A 16,833-nucleotide genomic window follows, 5' to 3' on the forward strand; every position below is an offset into this window, starting at 1 on the left:
GCGGCGAGCGGTCGCGGGGCCGCTAGGCGTGGGGCGGGCGGGCAGCGGTGCGGCTACGGGTGGAGATACCGGCGAGAGCCGAGAGCCGGCGAGTGGGTGGGTGGGTGGGGAAGCAGGAGGGAGAGGACGGGCGGGGAGAGAAAGGGGTGTGGGGAGGGGAGGGAGGGAGAGATTCCGCTCTCCTGCCTCTCCCAGCCCGGGCGGGGGGCGGGGGGAGGAGGCCACGACGAGGGAGGGGAGGAGGGAGGGGAAGAGGGAGGGAGGGAGCCGAGGAAGACGCTCCGATAACCCGTGCGTTTCGTAAGGCTCGGAGCACTTGTACATTTCTGCAGGCGCGTAGCGAGCCATTCGCGGCGGCTGCTGCAGCTCTGACTGCATCTTCCTCCTCCTCCTTCCTCCAGCTCCGCGCGTGTGTATGTGAGTGTGTGCGAGTGTGTTTTGCAGGTGTGCCCGTTTTAATTCTGCCCAGGAGGTGGGACTTGGTGACTTTAGCACCATTTTTTCCCTTTTATTATTATTATTATTATTTTGCCTTCCCATCGACTGTTGTTGCAACCCTGCAAAGTCTCGGAGTCGGAGTGTGCGCCTCGTTTCCAGAGCTCCTGGACCCCGCAAGCCGGCGAGCGCCGAGCCGGCCACCATGCCCGGCAGACCGCGCCACTAGGCGCTCCCCGCGGCTCCCACCCGGCGGCGGCGACGGCCGCGATGGTTTCCGACGCTGAAGGATTTTGCATCTGATCGCTCGGCGTTTCAAAGGCAGAGGCCCCCCTCCCCCTTCCCCCTCCCTTGCCGTCTTTGTTTCCTTCCCCCCCTGCTCTCCCCACTCCCCCCACCCCACCCCCCTCTCCTCTCCTCCTCCTCCTCTTTTTTAGAAGCAGCGATCGGAGATGGATGTCTCTCTTTGCCCAGCCAAGTGTAGTTTCTGGCGGATTTTCTTGCTGGGAAGCGTCTGGCTGGACTATGTGGGCTCGGTGCTGGCTTGCCCTGCAAATTGTGTCTGCAGCAAGACTGAGATCAATTGCCGGCGGCCGGACGATGGGAACCTCTTCCCCCTCCTGGAAGGGCAGGATTCAGGGAACAGCAATGGGAACGCCAGCATTAACATCACGGACATCTCAAGGAATATCACTTCCATGTAAGTCAGGCGGCCGCTGCCCAACCCGCCCCCCCTCCACTCCACGCCCCAGCTCCGCGTCTCCCTCTTGCCCGCCCGCGGCCCGGGAACCGGCCCTGCGCTCCCCAGCTCGCCTCTGCTCGCAGCCTGCCGGGCGCGCGTCAGGCTCGCCCTGGCTCGGGAGATGCTGTAGGGCTGCGTGTTCCAGGTGACTCCTGCCCTAGCCAGGCGTGATCGGATGATGCTGGTGGGTACCTCTCCCTAGAGAGGACCCTTCCGGGCGGAGGGCACCCGGGGCCCAGCTCCAGTTTCTGTCTCCACCCTTTTGCCGGCTCGTTTCGAGGGTGCGAATTGGGTTCTTTGCCCCCCACTAAATAGCAACAGTTTGGCCATGCTCAAGTGGTATAAAGTAGAGGCGGCTCGGTTTCCTGACAGGCGGTGGCGGATAGCGGCGGCAGAGGCAATGCTTAGCTGAGAAGGGAAGGTGACAGATAGGGACTGCTTGGGAACCAGTTGAGATTTTTTTTTAACTCTTTCCTTTTGGAGACAGCAAAAACATGCCAATAAGTAAACAAGTTGGGAGCTGGCTGCTCCCGAGGAGCCGAGGAGACTTCGGACGTGTTCAGGCCGTCATGGACGCCTACCTCTTTGCTTTTCCTTTTCCCCCGCCGCCCTCTCCAATCCCATTTTGGGCATTTCCGAGGTATCCCCCCCTTTCCCACCCTCATCTGCATCTGGGCGCCTACAGACCCTTTCCTGGCTTGGGCTTCTCTAACTGCCCAGGATAATTCTGAGTCAGGCTGCTAGAGGGAGAAGAGAGGAGAACCCGTGTTTGGGGAAGGAGATTCCTTCTTCAATTCTGCGATTCTGTTTATTTCAAAAATTGAACTCTGCTTGGCGTTTGCCTGGTTTGCCCCGTCTGAGTAGGACCTGCGGTGGCAGTGGTGGCCTGCTCTTGTTGTTGTGTTTCTTTGGTAGGGATAGGGACCAGAGGCCTGGGAGGGAGAGCAAGGAAGAGCTCAGGCACCCTGAGCCGGCATAGCCTTTCTTTCATCCCTCAGCCAGGTGACGACCACCCCTCCTACCCTGCTGCCGCCCCCCCCACACCCCCAAGGGTGTGAATGCCCCTGGGATGTTCAGAGGACACCTCATTGCTTTTTGTCCCAGGGCTTCTAAAGGATGGGTAGAAAGTGGCCAGGCTCTGGGGGAGGCATTTAGGGCCGATCTTTTCCTTAGGTACAGACTGGAGCAAGAAGGGACTCAGTGTACTATGGACACTGCCCGCTCGGTGTCCACCTTCTCTTTGCTCCGGCCACTGCCTCGGGGCTACAAAGCCGGAAGGAATTGCAGTCTTTGCTCTCTCTAGAGCCCACCAGCCTTCTTGGTTCTTGCAGCTTACACTTTGAGGGAATGGACAACCCTAGGAGATGTCCCTGACTCCTGGTCCAGGGGACAAGCCTGACCCATATCTTAGCTCTACTACTCACTCCTTACCACCTTCAGCCTGGCCGAGGATGACCAGCTAGACAGCCAAGGGGGAAGGGGAAGGGAGAGGAGGAGAAGGGAAAAGCCTCTTCTCCCTTCCAGGCCAGAATGCCCATCCAGTAAATCCGAGGATGCCTGGGGCAAGGTCTGGAGGGGGCTTGTCAGGGAAGCTGGTACCTGGAAGTGCACCCTCTGGGGGCCCCTGGGTGGAGGGATGGATGGAGCAAGTTTAGTGGCTTTTGCTCTGGAGCTGGGCTTGGAGAATTTCAGGTGATTGGTTGTGCCAAGGGTTGGAGAGTTTGGGTGTCGGTGAGCTGTGTCTGCTTGTTCTCTGCTCCATGGATGTGCAGATCCCTTGGAACCCTCAGGGAGGCAGGGTTGATCACAATCACACAGGCTCTTTTTGGTCACACAGAGATGTCACACCTCTAAAAAGGAGGCTTGGGGAAGCGGTTCTGCAGGGGAGAGTAGGATTGGTCTTTCCTGGAGACATTGTTGGAAGAAGGGGACACAGGTGGCCTCTTGCTCCCTTTGGGCATTAGAGGATCCCAGGACAGTACCAGTGGCAATATGAGCAGGGAGTGGATCGGGAGCCCCTTGGCGTGTGCTGGACTCTCCTAAATCCGCCTGACACCACCGAGTAAGTGGTGGGGGAAGTCAGAGGTCAGGGCTTGGATGACCCCTTCTCACCCCATCTTTCCCCCAGTGTCCTATTACGTGTGTGTCTAGTATTGACTAAAACTCAAGGGCCCAGACTCCCAGTCCGGAGAAAGAGAATCTCAAGATGGGAGGGGAGTCCTTCTCATCTAGGGATGAACATGCTCTCATTCCCAGCTTACCCCTTTAGAGATGGAAGATTAAGGGACAAGGGAGCCTTTCCCAGGCCTAGCATCTGATTCTAGCATTGAATACTGGTCTGCATAACATCCCAGGCTCCCACCCAAGGCCTACTGGAAGGGGTGGGTGCTTGAAGACAGAGAGGAACATAGGGCAAGGGAGGGTCCAACCTCCGTGTGGCCTGGGAAGGTGTCCTTCAGCTATGTTTCTAGAGATATAGGGTGAGGAGGGGCATGGCCTGTCAGCCTGGAGCTCTGGGTGATGGCATGCAGTCGGACAGATTCTGCACATGGACAGACAGTTTCTCTGGCTGTTCTAAGGTATTCTTCCTCAGATAGCGAACTCTGTGTGGAGTTTTTAGACGGACAAGGTTTGTTTCCTCATAGCCCCAATTCTTTTGAGGTGTCAGTTGTGGGGACTGTATCCATCCAGAGCTTTGAGTGGAAGAAACCCTACCCTCTTGACCGCCCTGTTAATATGAGGGGGAAACGAGCCGCTAGACTTCAGGGAAGAAGTGTGGGTCTTGCTTCCGTTCATAGTCCAGCTGCTCCAAAGGACCCCCTCCCTCCAGATCCCTTCCTCCCTTCGGTTCCATTTCTGTTCCAAAGGGCAGCCTTTGTGCTACTGTAGCTCTCAGTACACCATAGACTCATCCAGAATGGTCCACGGGCAGCCACACCCTACCAGGCTCTGACGACACAAAGGCCGGAGGGTAGTGGCCAAGATGGTGGCTGCTTGAGACTGCCTTCTTAGGCCAGGCCTATGGGGTTGCGTTGGTCTGGGACAGTGTGTCCTTTGAGTGGTCGGATGAAGATGGAGGTAGAGAGAGTGCCATCGCTGGGGCAGATGCTCTTGAGATGGGTTGCCTGGACTTGCAAAGACCATGTACTGGTGGCTGGGGCACTGAGCCGCCATTTGTATATTCGCCTGAACTGCCACAGGGTTCCAGGTGTTTGGCAGGTTCTTAAGTTCTGCATTTCCCTTTTCCTTGGGAAACTCTCTGTTGACCGAAGGGTCATCTGGGGCCTCTGTTCTCTAGGTTCCTCGGTTCTAAGGAACTGAGGTGGGTGACCCAGTCTTGACAAAAGCCGGTCAGAACTGGAATCCTAGTTAAAGTATGAACCAGGCCCTAAAGGCTCCAAGGCCCCGGTAGTTAGACAAAGTGTTCAGAGCCCCAGGATTGGGGTTAAGCCTGAGAGAGATAGGCCGAGTTGAAGCGGGACTTGGAGGTGTGAACTGAAAGGGATGAGGTTATACCCTTGATAGAGTGATCGCCAGGAAGGTAGCCGGAGCCCTGGACTTCTTTGGTGGCAGAATTTCATACTGCGGTCAGGTTGTTGGTGGGTGTCAGCATCTCCCGTGACCTAGAATCAAGTTCAAGTATGCCCAGGTATCAAGTAAACTCTGATAGTACCCCTGGAGCCAAGAATATCAGCTACCTGAAAGCTGAGAACATGATAGTTTGGACACATCTCGTGGAACCTTGGCTGCAGCTTTGAGAGTGAGTGCTTGGATGGTGGGACCAGGAGGGCTGAGCTGAGGTCTGGAAGATTCTTTAGGGTCCTGCAGGGTTCTAGCTGCTCTCTTTGCCTTGAAACCCCAATCCTTGCCCTGGCTGACTAGCCAGCTGACCCTTCATGTTTGGGAAGGATGATGGCTCCTCTCCAGATGTGTCTTGGGTATGTGGTACGTATCTGTGGCCCTTCCTGTGTATGGCCCTTCCTGTGTCATGACATTTCTACTGTGATCTGGGGTTCCCACTTTAGCGCCCCATTGAGTGGCTCTTGCAGCGATCACCTGCCTTTTGGGGGGGAGGACAGTGGCAGTCTAGGAATAAGAAAAGAACAGAATACAGTGAATTATAACTTAGCTTTTCTCCATCTGCCTTGGGATGTCCTGGAGGGCTCCAGGCACCCACAACCTGCACATCTAACTATGAATCCAGGCCTTGGGTCAGAGTGTCCCTTCCAACTGGGACATCTGCCATCTCAGTGCCTGGAAACATCCCCCAGGAGGCCTCATTTAAGGGTCCCTCTTGGACAATTGTAGTGACTCTGTGATACCACCAGGAGGAGGGCATAGGCGAGTTCACCCTGGCTGTGAGCCACTGCCTTTTCCCCATCTGCTTTCCCACTTCTGGAAAAGTCAGGTCACCCAGAACCTGCCAGGATTTGTGACACAGGACACGGTTTGTCATGAACTACCGAGACCAAACGCCACACTTCAGACTGTTTGAGGGTCCCTGGCCTTTCCTTAGTGGTTGAGCAACTGACTCCATGACTCGCCTTCCCATCCCTGGGCTCAGGCCTAGAAGAGATGTCCTTGTGGAGATGTTATCCTTGTGCTGGAGAGAGGTCTCCACGGTGTGTCAGAAAATATTAGAACATCCATCTCAAATTATTCTTGCCGATAACGGGAGATAGTTAATATTTAATGTACGGATTGGTGATATCTAAGCATATAATAACTTAATAAATATGAGTGTTTGGGGGCTGTGAGATAAATATTTTATTGCTAAATCATGCATAATCAGAACAACATGGTGCCCTTGGTGTGAGTGGAAGACTCTTGAGTTCGAGAGGGGATGGGACAGGAGAGGTGATTTGGGGGTCTTTGGCTGTTGCACGCAGTGCTCTGATGAAGTGGTTTGTTAACTGCTACGGAGAGGGGGAATGTAAGATGGGACCTGGCTCAGTGGGCACAGGTGTATTCAGCTCCCTATCTGTTCCCAATGCTGGAAATACCCTTCATAGGGCCAGGCCGTCGTGCAAATGACACCCTCTGCAGCGGAGTCATGTCTACACAGAGTTCCGCTAGTCAATTCTATCCCAAGCCTCAGTTTGCTGTGGCTCACCTTGTTTTTGTAAGAGCCATTTAAGTTATATAAGCAGGGCAGATTATTCCCATTTTACAGATTCATCGAACAGCAACAAGAGCGGAACCAGAGTCTTAGGTGATTCAGTTACCATGGAGGTTCCAATGGAAAGAACCAGAGGTGCTGGAAGAGCCTGCAGCTGTTCCTCAGTGCACCCCCACTGCTGGTCTGGTTCCCACGGCTCTGTTGCCCTTGGGCTGAACCTTTAGCTGGGTATCCTATGGCCTATTTTGCTAAAGGGAAATGAGGAGGATTTTCCTCCAGAAAGCTCTTTTGACCAAAGAGCAGCATTACAGAACCACTGCGCTCTGAGGGACTTGGAGAGGGTGGCTGAGGGCCATACCTCTGGCTGATGAGGATTGTGTCACCCGGATCTGTTGGGGATCCGCTGGGATGACCCAACTAGAGTCCAAGGTCATTTTCTGCGTCATGCCTGGCCTCTGCTTTGAAAAAAAAAATAACCACTTTCTGGTGGCTCGGCGTGGGCAGGTTTCTCTCTGACGGTTGTCAAGAGGGAGAACTCAAGTGATCCCCTTCAGCGAGAGTTCTCTGGAGTTCCCTCTGGGGAAGCCCCAGAGCTTCTGCTTCTCTTGAGTGTAAGGTAAAGTTCTGTGGAAGTCAGAACTGAAAGGCCTACAAGGTTGTAAACAGGCCTTTCTCATGTTTCCTGGGCCTCAGGGGCTTGAGAAGAAGGGATTCAGCTGAGTTGCCCAGAATGTTAGGGGACCTCTGTTCCCAGTGGCACCCCCAGGTGCTGATATGGCCTCTTGTACTACCTTGTGTCCTGTTTGGGGGGGGGGGGACTCTGTCAAAGCCATAGCTTCCTCCATGCCTGTGTATCCCTCGGGGGCAATGTTTCCAAATTCAGGGTCCCCAGAGGCAGCAACTATGCGAAGCTGGCAGCCCCAGGGCTCCTTCCTTGCAGCCTGCAACCCCCGCCAACTAGAGATAAACTCAACGAAGACTCTGCTGAGCTATTTACACAGATGACTGGGGAAAGGGGAACTCAGAAGTTTTGGGGGACTTTTCCCTTGGCTTCAACTTCTGTCTCTGGTGCCCTTGTCTGGCTTGCTCCACCACAAAGGGTCCAGTTTCGGGTGGTTGAAGAGTCAGGATTCTAACTCTAAGCAGGCGTCATCAGACATGGAGACTTGGGCAACTTCTCTATCCCATTGCTCTTCCCAGCCTGGCTTCTCTCGAGCTGTGCCCGAATGCCTTTGCTCCCCTGGGCCTCAATTTTCTTATCTGCAAGATGAAGATAATAAAAACTGATATAGGATAGCGCTGTTAAGGTTCAAGTGTCCTCTGTCACAGCCTGATGCGAGGAAGCCGTCAATATATGTTCACTAACAAGAGCCAGTTCTTACTGAGCGCTCAGTAACTGACCACAGAGTCGAGTACCTGATAACCGGCTATAGTCACCATTTATTCAACACTTACTGCATCTCAGACACCGTCCCAATCCTGTCAATTAAATGTACATCAGTCCTGTTTAGAGATGGGGAAGCCAAGTCTAAAGAAGGAACTCAGTTTCATACAGCCAGGAAATGTTGAAGTGGTCTGGCATTTAAATATTAAGTTTATTGTTTATATTATTTTGTATGCTATATATGTGTGTGCATGTGTGTGTGTGTATGTGATTGCATCATAGACATGCAGACACACATGTGAATATAGTAACATATTACTATTAATAGTAAATTAATAAATATAATTATAAAATATTACTATTGTGCCAAATTAATAATAAAATAAGAGAATGGACACAGAGGCCAAGGAGGGCCTCGAGGCTTTATTTCCTATCTTTCCAGTTCCCTGAAACTGTGAGAACTGCCCTGGCTGGTATTGTCGGGAAGACCAATGGGATAAGGCAAGGCATAGTGTTTGAACAACAAAGCCCCAGGCTTCGAATGGAAACAGAGGCTTTGGTTCTTCCTGGTCTGTTCCCAAAGTACTGCCCATCAGCCTTCTTCCAGGCATCATTGGCTCCCCTACATTGTCCTGACCTCCGAGGTCTACCCGATGCCACAGTAGCCCAGGCACAAGCTGAGGCTGGCAGGGCTGCAGGAAGCTGCTTGCTGGGTAGTAGTCTTCCCCTCTCTGAGTTGAGGCCGGGTCATCAGGACAGTGTTCATGATACTTGTGGCCAGAGAGAGCCTAGCTAGGGGAGGAGAGGGCTGGCTAACTTCTCTTAGTCAGAACTTTGGGGTTACCAAAGCTGTCGTTGGAGACAAGCAGAAGGTATGTAGTGAGAAGTCTGAAGGGCTGGTCAGCTAGCCTTGGAAGCTGATGTTGGGATTGTTATTCCTGAAGGTGGGATTCAGGATGCTTCTGAGCCTTCATCTTGCTGCTTCTCTGAGTTAGTAGTATTCATTCCCTCCAGCCCCCTCCTCTTGCTGGACTCTCCACCGTTCTTGTTCACAGATGAGGCTTCTGTCTCCCATAGGGATAAGCCATGATGGTGAGTGGTGACTACCCACGTCCCCATGGAGACAGCTGGAGGGTCCTGCAAAAACGTTGCTGGGCAAACCCTGTTGCTGCTGCCTCTTCACGGCAAGAGTTTGCCATGTCACGGAACCTCTGTGGCCTCAGTATCCACCCTTGCAGTGGGGTCATCTGACTCTCTCTTTCCCGCAAGGTCACTGGGCACCATTACATGGATGGTTTGTCTGACCTCCTTCACAGGCTGTGTGGTCAGACGAGTGCCCTGTTCTTTCCATTTCTGGATGACTGGGAGGATTTGAATTAGGGAGACGATCAAGACTTTGAACCATAAATCAGGAAAAGGAGGTGGGGAATAATTTGGGCCAAATCCAATTTTTCAGAGGAAGAACTTGGCAGACAGATGAATTGATATGCTGCAGCCTAGTAAGCTAGGAGCACCGAGCAGACGAGGATGCTGGGCCTTGCAGCCCTAGAGTTCCTACCCCCACCTCCGTTGATGTCTGCACCAGAGGCTCAGGGATTGCAGAGGCAGGAAAGATTCCCGAGTTTCCCTGGAGAGGGAGAAACGAAGGGAGCTGTTTGAGACTCAAAGTCTTAATACCGGGGCTGCCTGCAGCAGTACATTGTGCCGTGCGTGCGCATCTGGGGGCGTCTTTGTACACGCACAAGTGCCTCTTCTCAGTGTTCCCTGCGCATCACGTCTGAGGTTTCTGTAAACAAACGTTAAAGCCGCCAGCTTCCAGCTTTGCCGAGATTGTCTCTGTGTAGACTCCTGATGGCCACCAGAGGGCAGTATGATGCACGCGGCGATCCTTGGCTGGTGGTTTCACCAGGAGAGAGCTGGAGCTGGGATAGCGGCAAGTGGATTGCCAGCTTGGATTTTTGGAGCCTGCCAGGAGTCAGGGCTGAGTTTCTGGCTGGGAGGGAGTCTCTGTATAGCAGGCTTTATTCTCGCTGTATCCGTGTGGTCCAAAGATGTGATACCAAAATACCAGTCTGGCTATATTGTCTTAGGAGTCTCTAGCTCCGTGAGAGGAGGCTGTAGGGAGCCTAGGCTAGAAGGAACAGCCTCTCCTCACCTTGTCTAGTGTCAGAAGCAGCAGGAGGGAGCAGAGCTCTGGCTTGGGCAATGGAAATGAACTAGAGGGGCATATGTTCCTGCTCAGGAAAATCTCAGGCTTGATGGGGACACCGAAAGCTGGCAGTGACCCTGGAGTCAGTGTCTTGGAAGAAGTGAGCCTCATACACCTCTTCCCTCAGGCTGCTTGATGTGCTGGTCTGAGAGTGTGAGTGTAGCTTTCACCCTTCGCTGCTCTCCACCGAATTGGGCAATTACCGAATGCCGAGTCAGTGTTCAGTAAACATGATACCCCGGTATTTTCCAGGGGTGGGAGCTCAGAGTTGTCTGTTAACCCCTGGGGACCCCGAGTGTGCTTTTCCTGGATATAGTAGGGGGTACGAAAATGCCCCCTTTGTTAGTGTTTGCCTGCTGTGAGTGATACCCAGTGGTCCCCCTCTCTTCCAGGCAGTCCTGGATTTGAGTGGGACGCTTGGTTTCCTGTGCTCACTGGCCCATCAGCGGACCTTGCCCCCACCTCTAGAAGCTGCTTGTCTTCTCTGTGCTGAGTTCATGGGCCCAGGGCCTGTCTCTGTCCCAAAAGCCAGCCCCTAACTGACTGACTTACGCATATAGATGAGACACTCTTTCTTGTGAGCCATCCCTGCCCACCAACATCTTCTTGACTCTTTTCAAGGCAGAGCCACTGGGAAGCAGGAATGGGGCGAACATCTATAGTACTCTATCCTAGCTGGGGTCCTTTGCACGAAGAGCCGTGTATGGATGGAGGTTACAAATAAATGTTCCTGATTATGACCCTGCCACTTCTCAGTGGTGACCCAGACTGGCTATTCATTTTTCTTTGACTCTTGGTTTCCTCATATGAAAATGGTGATAATAAAAGGGTCCAGAGTTGCCGTAAGATCACCATGAGGATGTGTATGGTGTGGGTGTGGGATGTGGGGCGGCTCCCGATGCTGCTTCCCTGCCTCCCTCCTCCTGCTCCCCAACACAGCATTCCAGACCGGCATCTTCACAAGCAAGGGTATTTTCAAGCCCTTCATCTGTTCTTCCTACTTCTGATATTTCCCGCATCCTGTTCATTTTGCATTCCCTAACAGATTCATCTTCTCTTAGGGGTTCAGTTAGAAGGGTTCCCATGCCCCCAGCTTTTCAGTTGTTCTTTTCTCCCCGAGAGGAAGCTCAGTGCAGCCCCAGGAGATTTGGAACTTTGGCTCAGAGTCCTTTCCTCCTTTGGACCCAGGCAAGTCACTCAGGAATCTGTTTCCCTAGCTGAAAATTGCGTCGGTTGCATTATGAGGCGCCTTTCATAGTCTGGGGTTACAGAGGCTGAGTGGTAAATGGGAACTTGGAGGAGGTGGGGAACAGTGACATTTTGGGGGCTCTGGGAGATACGGATGAAGGGATGTTGAGGGTAGTCAGCACCTATACATAGATAGCTGCAGGAGGCATCGGAAACGCCACCACAGTGTACAGTTTAGGAAGGGGACAAGCAGCCAAGTGTGTGTCTGTCTCCAGGCCAGGGAGCACCTGTCTGGCCTATCAAGGGTCAGAGGGCTCCAGGCAAAGCCTTTCCCTGCCTACCTTCCAAATCTCTAGCCCCAGGGGTTTGGATGATAGAAATCTTTGACCAGGTTAAATTAGGAGTACCTAGCCTCCTGCAGACATAATCCCCATGGCTCTGCTGCTAATCTTGCTCTATATCATTTGCCATTCACTTACAGATTTCCTTTTGGTTACTGTAATTAAACCAGCTACAGAGGGGGCTCCAGGACTTGCCCTGGAAGGAAGAGTTTAGGTATTTAATGTGGCAGGAGCAACCTAAAATCCCTCCTGTCCAAGCCTATCCATCAAGTATATTGCTCCAGTTCCATGTTTAGCCACAAGAGGGCACTAGACCACGATTTCTGCTGTGTAGGTGCTATGTAGCCTATTGTGATTGCTCCTTTGAGAAAAGTCGACTCTGCACCTGGTCCCTTCCCAGATACCAGTAACTCTGAGGTCACGGCCAACCAGCTTGATTTAACCACAGGTCACTGCACTGACTGAGGTCTCAAGGGAGGTCTATTTGTGCAGTGCAAAAAGGTCATTGAATTTGGTGTCATCCTAAGGGTTCCAATTTGTGCTCTTCTTGCTTGTTTAAATGATGAGTCAAGTTATTTAGTTTCTCTGTGTACCTGTGTACCATTTTTTTTTCTTAAATCCACGTGAAAGGTGAGATGTTACAGGGGGTGTGGTTGGGAGAAATTGCCGCAGGAATTAAATTGCATGATGTGTGGAAAGTCTGGAACATGGTGGATTCTCAGTGGCTGGCCTTTTTCTGGAAGAAGGATGAAGCTAGGTCATAACCCTGTTTCCCCTTCTTTCACAAATACTCTGTGGTTCCAATTCACTAGGGGAAGCAGCGCTACCTAGTGGCTGAAATGAAGAACTGCAAGTCTTGGGTAGGTGTTGGATATTGTGGTGATCCCGGGTTCAGAGGCTCCATGGTTGGTATTTGCGCTGCTTTAATTTCTGGGGGCTGTGGGTGATTTGCTGAGGATGTTAGCATGGCAAGAGCCGTTAGTAGTGTTTCTTGCCTGGACCTGTAGGAGGAAGTCACAAATGGACTAACTTTATTGTCCCCGATCAATCCTGGCATCTAATGTTCAGACCTTTCTTGGGGCTTCCTAGGGCGTCTCTCTCTCTTCCTCCCTCTTCCCCACCCTTGATGGTAGGTGTTCATATTTTTAAGGAGCTTTAATATGTCTGCTTGGTCTTGGCTAAGAGATTGAAGGTCCTGTGGTCTGTGTATCTATCTGGAAAACAGGGGCTGGCCTGGTTGGCTAGCAGGTGTTTCCAGGCTGGCTAAATATCCTTTGCTTTGTGTGTGTATGGGGTGATGTGGGGGTGGTCAAGTAAAACCTGTGTACTGATCACAGCTAAACCTCAGCTTCTGCAGGTGATGCATGCAGCCTGGAGAAGGCAGGGGGCTTCTCTTAGTGAAGGAGTGGCCCTGAGGCTAGAACCGGGGTCTCTCTGGATCCTTACCCCTCTTCACCTCTTCATGTATGCACCTGAGACCCAGGAGGGAACACTGGCAGGCGTGCAGGCTCAGGAAGTTATTTAATATCAGCTTTGCTCCAGATTGTATTTCTGACTCCCTGCCACCTCTTAAGTGGCAGTCATTTTAACAAATGGGGCGAGAAGACACCGAGTGGGAAATAACATGAGGGGAGGGGGAAGGGGCAAGGCTCTGGGGGAGAGGGAGTTACAGTCCCTTGGCAGACACATTGTCTCAACTGCACCCAGGAGGGAGTAGCAGGGAAGAGAAGTGAGGGTCCCTCATAGTTCCTAGCAGTAAACAGAGGACTACATGGAAGAGTCCGGGTATCTTAGTTTTAGGATCTAGGGTCATCGGTTCCAGCTCTCCCGCTTTCAAGGAGGGAGCGCTGTGCTCTGTGCTCTATGGAGGCTTCTGGCTTCTGTCCTTGGGGTAGATGTTGAGGGGCAGGGATCATTTCCCCAAGGACAGTTTTTAAAGTCCACAGCAGACAAAGAGCTGGTTGCGCCTGATGCTGACACTTCAGCCCACTGTGAACACTGAGCTAGGGCTGGGCGTAGACTGTGTGGTACCCAGGTGTCTGACACTGACCTCGTTGTCTAGAGTCTCCTAGCAACTAGGCTATGGAGGAAGACGGGACAGCTGTGCTAGCAGGGCCAGCTCTGCCCTTCCAGTGGTAGGAAACAGAAGAAAGGGAGACCCTTGTTTGTCACCTCGGTCCCTGGCAGCAGTCACAGGCTTGATAGGATGCAATGCCTTGGGGTCCAACTTTGAGAAAATAAGCATTGCTTTTCCCTCTCGCATCTTAAAATTAGACACATGATCTGTGGTGGCCCTCCAGAAAGAGGATCTCATCTAATGAAACGTTCAAATGAAAGGTGTGTGTGTGTGTGTGTGTGTGTGTGTGTGTGTGGATTCCCTGAGATAGAGAGGTTATAATGTTCCTAAATGGAGATTTAGACATTCTAGACTTACTTGCCCCAGGTCCTTTGGATGTTGGTTATTAGTGTTGTGAGATGCCAGGCTGGGGCCTCTTGGCTGTGAAGTTCGCCCCCTGGCCCTGTTGTTACCCACAGAAGCTTCATGACATTTTAGGAAGACAAGGAAGGGGAGTTCCATTCCTACTGTGCCACTCTGTGTATGTGAAGCAAAGCTCTAGAGACAAGCGGGTTGCTTAGAAGGCAAATCCCAGGACTCTAGAAGTAGAGAGGGGGCATGAGGACGCTGGAGACCTGTGTGTCCTGTGTGCTCTCCGATAGACAGACATCCCTGGTTCCTCTTCCTTCACTTGTCTCTCTGGATATTTACTCAGCGTGGGGCTATTTGGGGGCCTGTGATGGGCCAGCTGCTTCTGTGGAAGCCACGAGAAAGTGATGCCAGGACTGAGCAGACATAGTCTGAGCTGTCCCGGCCATTTTAGGATGCGCAAGGTTGAGCATCAACTCTCTGGGTCTTTTACATTTAGCCCTGGCCCCTGCCACTTGGGATCTACCTTAGAGGATAGGAGATGGCCAGAGGTGGCAGAGCAGATCCTCTCAGACCTCAGGGCCAAGTTCCTAAGGGAAATTCTACCCGAGGGTTGTGGAGTCCGAAAACCAGATGGGTAGAGGTGAGCCTGGGTGAGAGAGGCTTAGGGAGGGAGGGGGTATAAGGATGAAGGATGGAGGAAGAAATGGGTCTTGTGTGCTGTTGAAGAAGAGGACTTCATCTTTCTGCCGCAGCACCCAGGTATACTCTGTAGCTTGAGTGAACTTCAACAGTCCTCACCCTCCTCCGAATCTCAGTCACAGGGGAAAAGATCTCTATCTGAGATTATTTGTGGACTAATCTTCCACCCTCATAGAAATACTGCCTAGTCTTTCCTGTTCCTTGAGACCCATGCCAGGGCAGTGACTGCTGACCCACCAATCCAGTTCCTGACCTCTGCACAGTCTAGGACACTCTGTCAGGCTCCCCTCTAGCATCCTTGCCTCCCCAGGGCCTATCATGGGACAGATGACGCTGGCATGGCTCCTTCTGCTCTGTCCCTGTAGTGGACTTTGTGGAGTAAAGACCGATCGACTAGAGCGGGCTCATTTCGTGTCTCCAAGCTCTCCAGAAGACTTCTCGGGTTGCTGATGGTGCATGCGCCTCTCGTTGGATGTTGGGTGTGCTTTCCATCTTTCCATACTTTTCATCCTTTCATGGGTCTTGAGCTCTGGTTTCCTCTTACTGGAAAGATCTTCTTGGGAAACTTGAATTCATGGATAGCAAGAGTGACCGTGTTCCATGAGCAATCCGAAGGTCCTTTGCACAACCCACAGAACCTCCTGAGACAGGTGTTATGACAGCCATACACCCCTCCTCTGAATAGCTTAAGATCACAAGTGCTTTGGATTTCAGACTGCTTTCTGATTTCGAAACATTTGCATTTATATAACAAGATACCCTGGGGCCGAGACTCAAGTCTGAACATGAAATACATTTATGTTTCATATATGCCTACTACACATAGCCCGAAGGTTATTTATACGACATTTTTTTAATAATTTTGTTCACGACCCAAAGTTTCATCTTGCAGAATTTTCCACAGCTGGTGTCGGGTTAGTGCTCAAAAAGTTTAAGATTTTATACTTTACATTTTTAGATTAGGTTTGAGTGTGTGTGTGTGTGTGTGCATGCGTGTGCGTGTGCACGTGCACGCATATACCCATGCACATTCCTGTACATACACCTGAAGGCTTTCTGATTCCAAACATTAGCTGCTGGCCTGAGACATCGCGGTGCGGGAGAGAGCACAGGCTGCTGGGCCATGGCCGCACTTGGAGTGTGACTGTTCACTCCTGTGGGCTCTCACGCTGCATAGTCTGGAGAGGCTCAATGGTGCCTTCCCATTTTGCAGAATGCTTCCCTCCTCAAAGAACACCAGCCTGCTTCCAAACACGTCCTGACAGGGCTTAACACAATGCCAGGTTCCTTCTGCTTCCTTCTCTGCTTTGCACCCTAAACATTGCACCTGGCTCCGTCTTGACCTTGGCCTACATTCACTCATCTTTCCCCACCGGGCTGCACTTGACTTGAACCCTTTCAGACTTATGTGGACCGATGTATATAGGCGAGGGATAAAAGAATAACTATTTTGCACAATGAGAAGCAAGGGACGTCACTGTGGAACTGCAGTTCAAAAGGCTTCATTGGCTCCAAATTGTCCCCAAGGTAAAGGCTAGAGTTGTGTCTGCATTTGGACCCTTTCGGGTTTCAGCACATCTCTCCCATGATCCTTCCTCAGGAATCCTGGAGCCCTTGGCCAACCTGACCTTTCCTTCTCCATTCCTAAACAACATTTCCCACCCAGAGTCTTTGGGTCTGGATGCTTCTCTTGACTAATCGGGTCTCTGGTCGTCCTTTGGCTCATCTGGGACCTTCCCATCACTGTCGCCTTACCTTCAAGAATCTCTTTGTTCTCCAGACCCTGTCTGTGCATTATTCTTCTGCTCCGGTCCCCTGTGTATAGAGTCAGAGCAGCCGCTGTGCGCCAACTGTTTCCTGTGCACCTGGCACGGGACACACAGTAGTTCACTTAATCAACGCAGTGATTACATGTGTGACGATTGCTCTCATTTTGCGACTGAGGAAGTAGGGGCCAGGAGAGACACACGCTGCTGGACGGGTACGGGTGTGGGTGGCTGTGGAGGTTCAGACCCAGGCTCACTGTAGGACCTGGGTTCCCACATGTACTGTAGCAGCATATGTCAACGCAAAGTGGTAGGAAATAAGCTGAGATGTCACCATGTGACATTTCAATCCAGGAGTGAGTCATGTCACAGGGAAATGATGGACTTCTGTGGTAAAGAGAAAACTTCGCTGTCCATAGAGTAACACGGCACTGCTTCGCAAACAACGCTGATTAAAAATCACTGCCTGCCTTATATGTGTGCTGGCTAGTTTTATGTCAGCTTGACCCAAGCTAGAGTCAT

The 16,833-nt window shown here is 51.9% G+C and overlaps 1 protein-coding gene across 4 annotated transcripts in view; it reads left to right on the top strand.

Annotated features, from left to right (window-relative positions):
* The first annotated feature begins 255 nt into the window (after positions 1 to 255).
* The window catches only part of Ntrk3 (neurotrophic receptor tyrosine kinase 3), a 376,580-nt gene continuing 360,002 nt past the window's right edge, over positions 256 to 16,833 (top strand). For 3 of the 4 annotated variants that reach the window (XM_087901410.1, XM_087901411.1, XM_087901413.1), the window contains exon 1: positions 256 to 1,135. In XM_087901410.1, coding sequence (XP_087757536.1) covers positions 888 to 1,135 — 248 coding nt within the window. In that variant the 5' untranslated portion in view covers positions 256 to 887. The remainder of the gene's footprint in view (positions 1,136 to 16,833) is intronic. The other variant, XM_087901412.1, reaches the window with a different exon arrangement.

This window comes from Myodes glareolus, chromosome 24 (assembly GCF_982192425.1).
Source record: "Myodes glareolus chromosome 24, mMyoGla1.1, whole genome shotgun sequence".
Taxonomy (NCBI): domain Eukaryota; kingdom Metazoa; phylum Chordata; class Mammalia; order Rodentia; family Cricetidae; genus Myodes; species Myodes glareolus.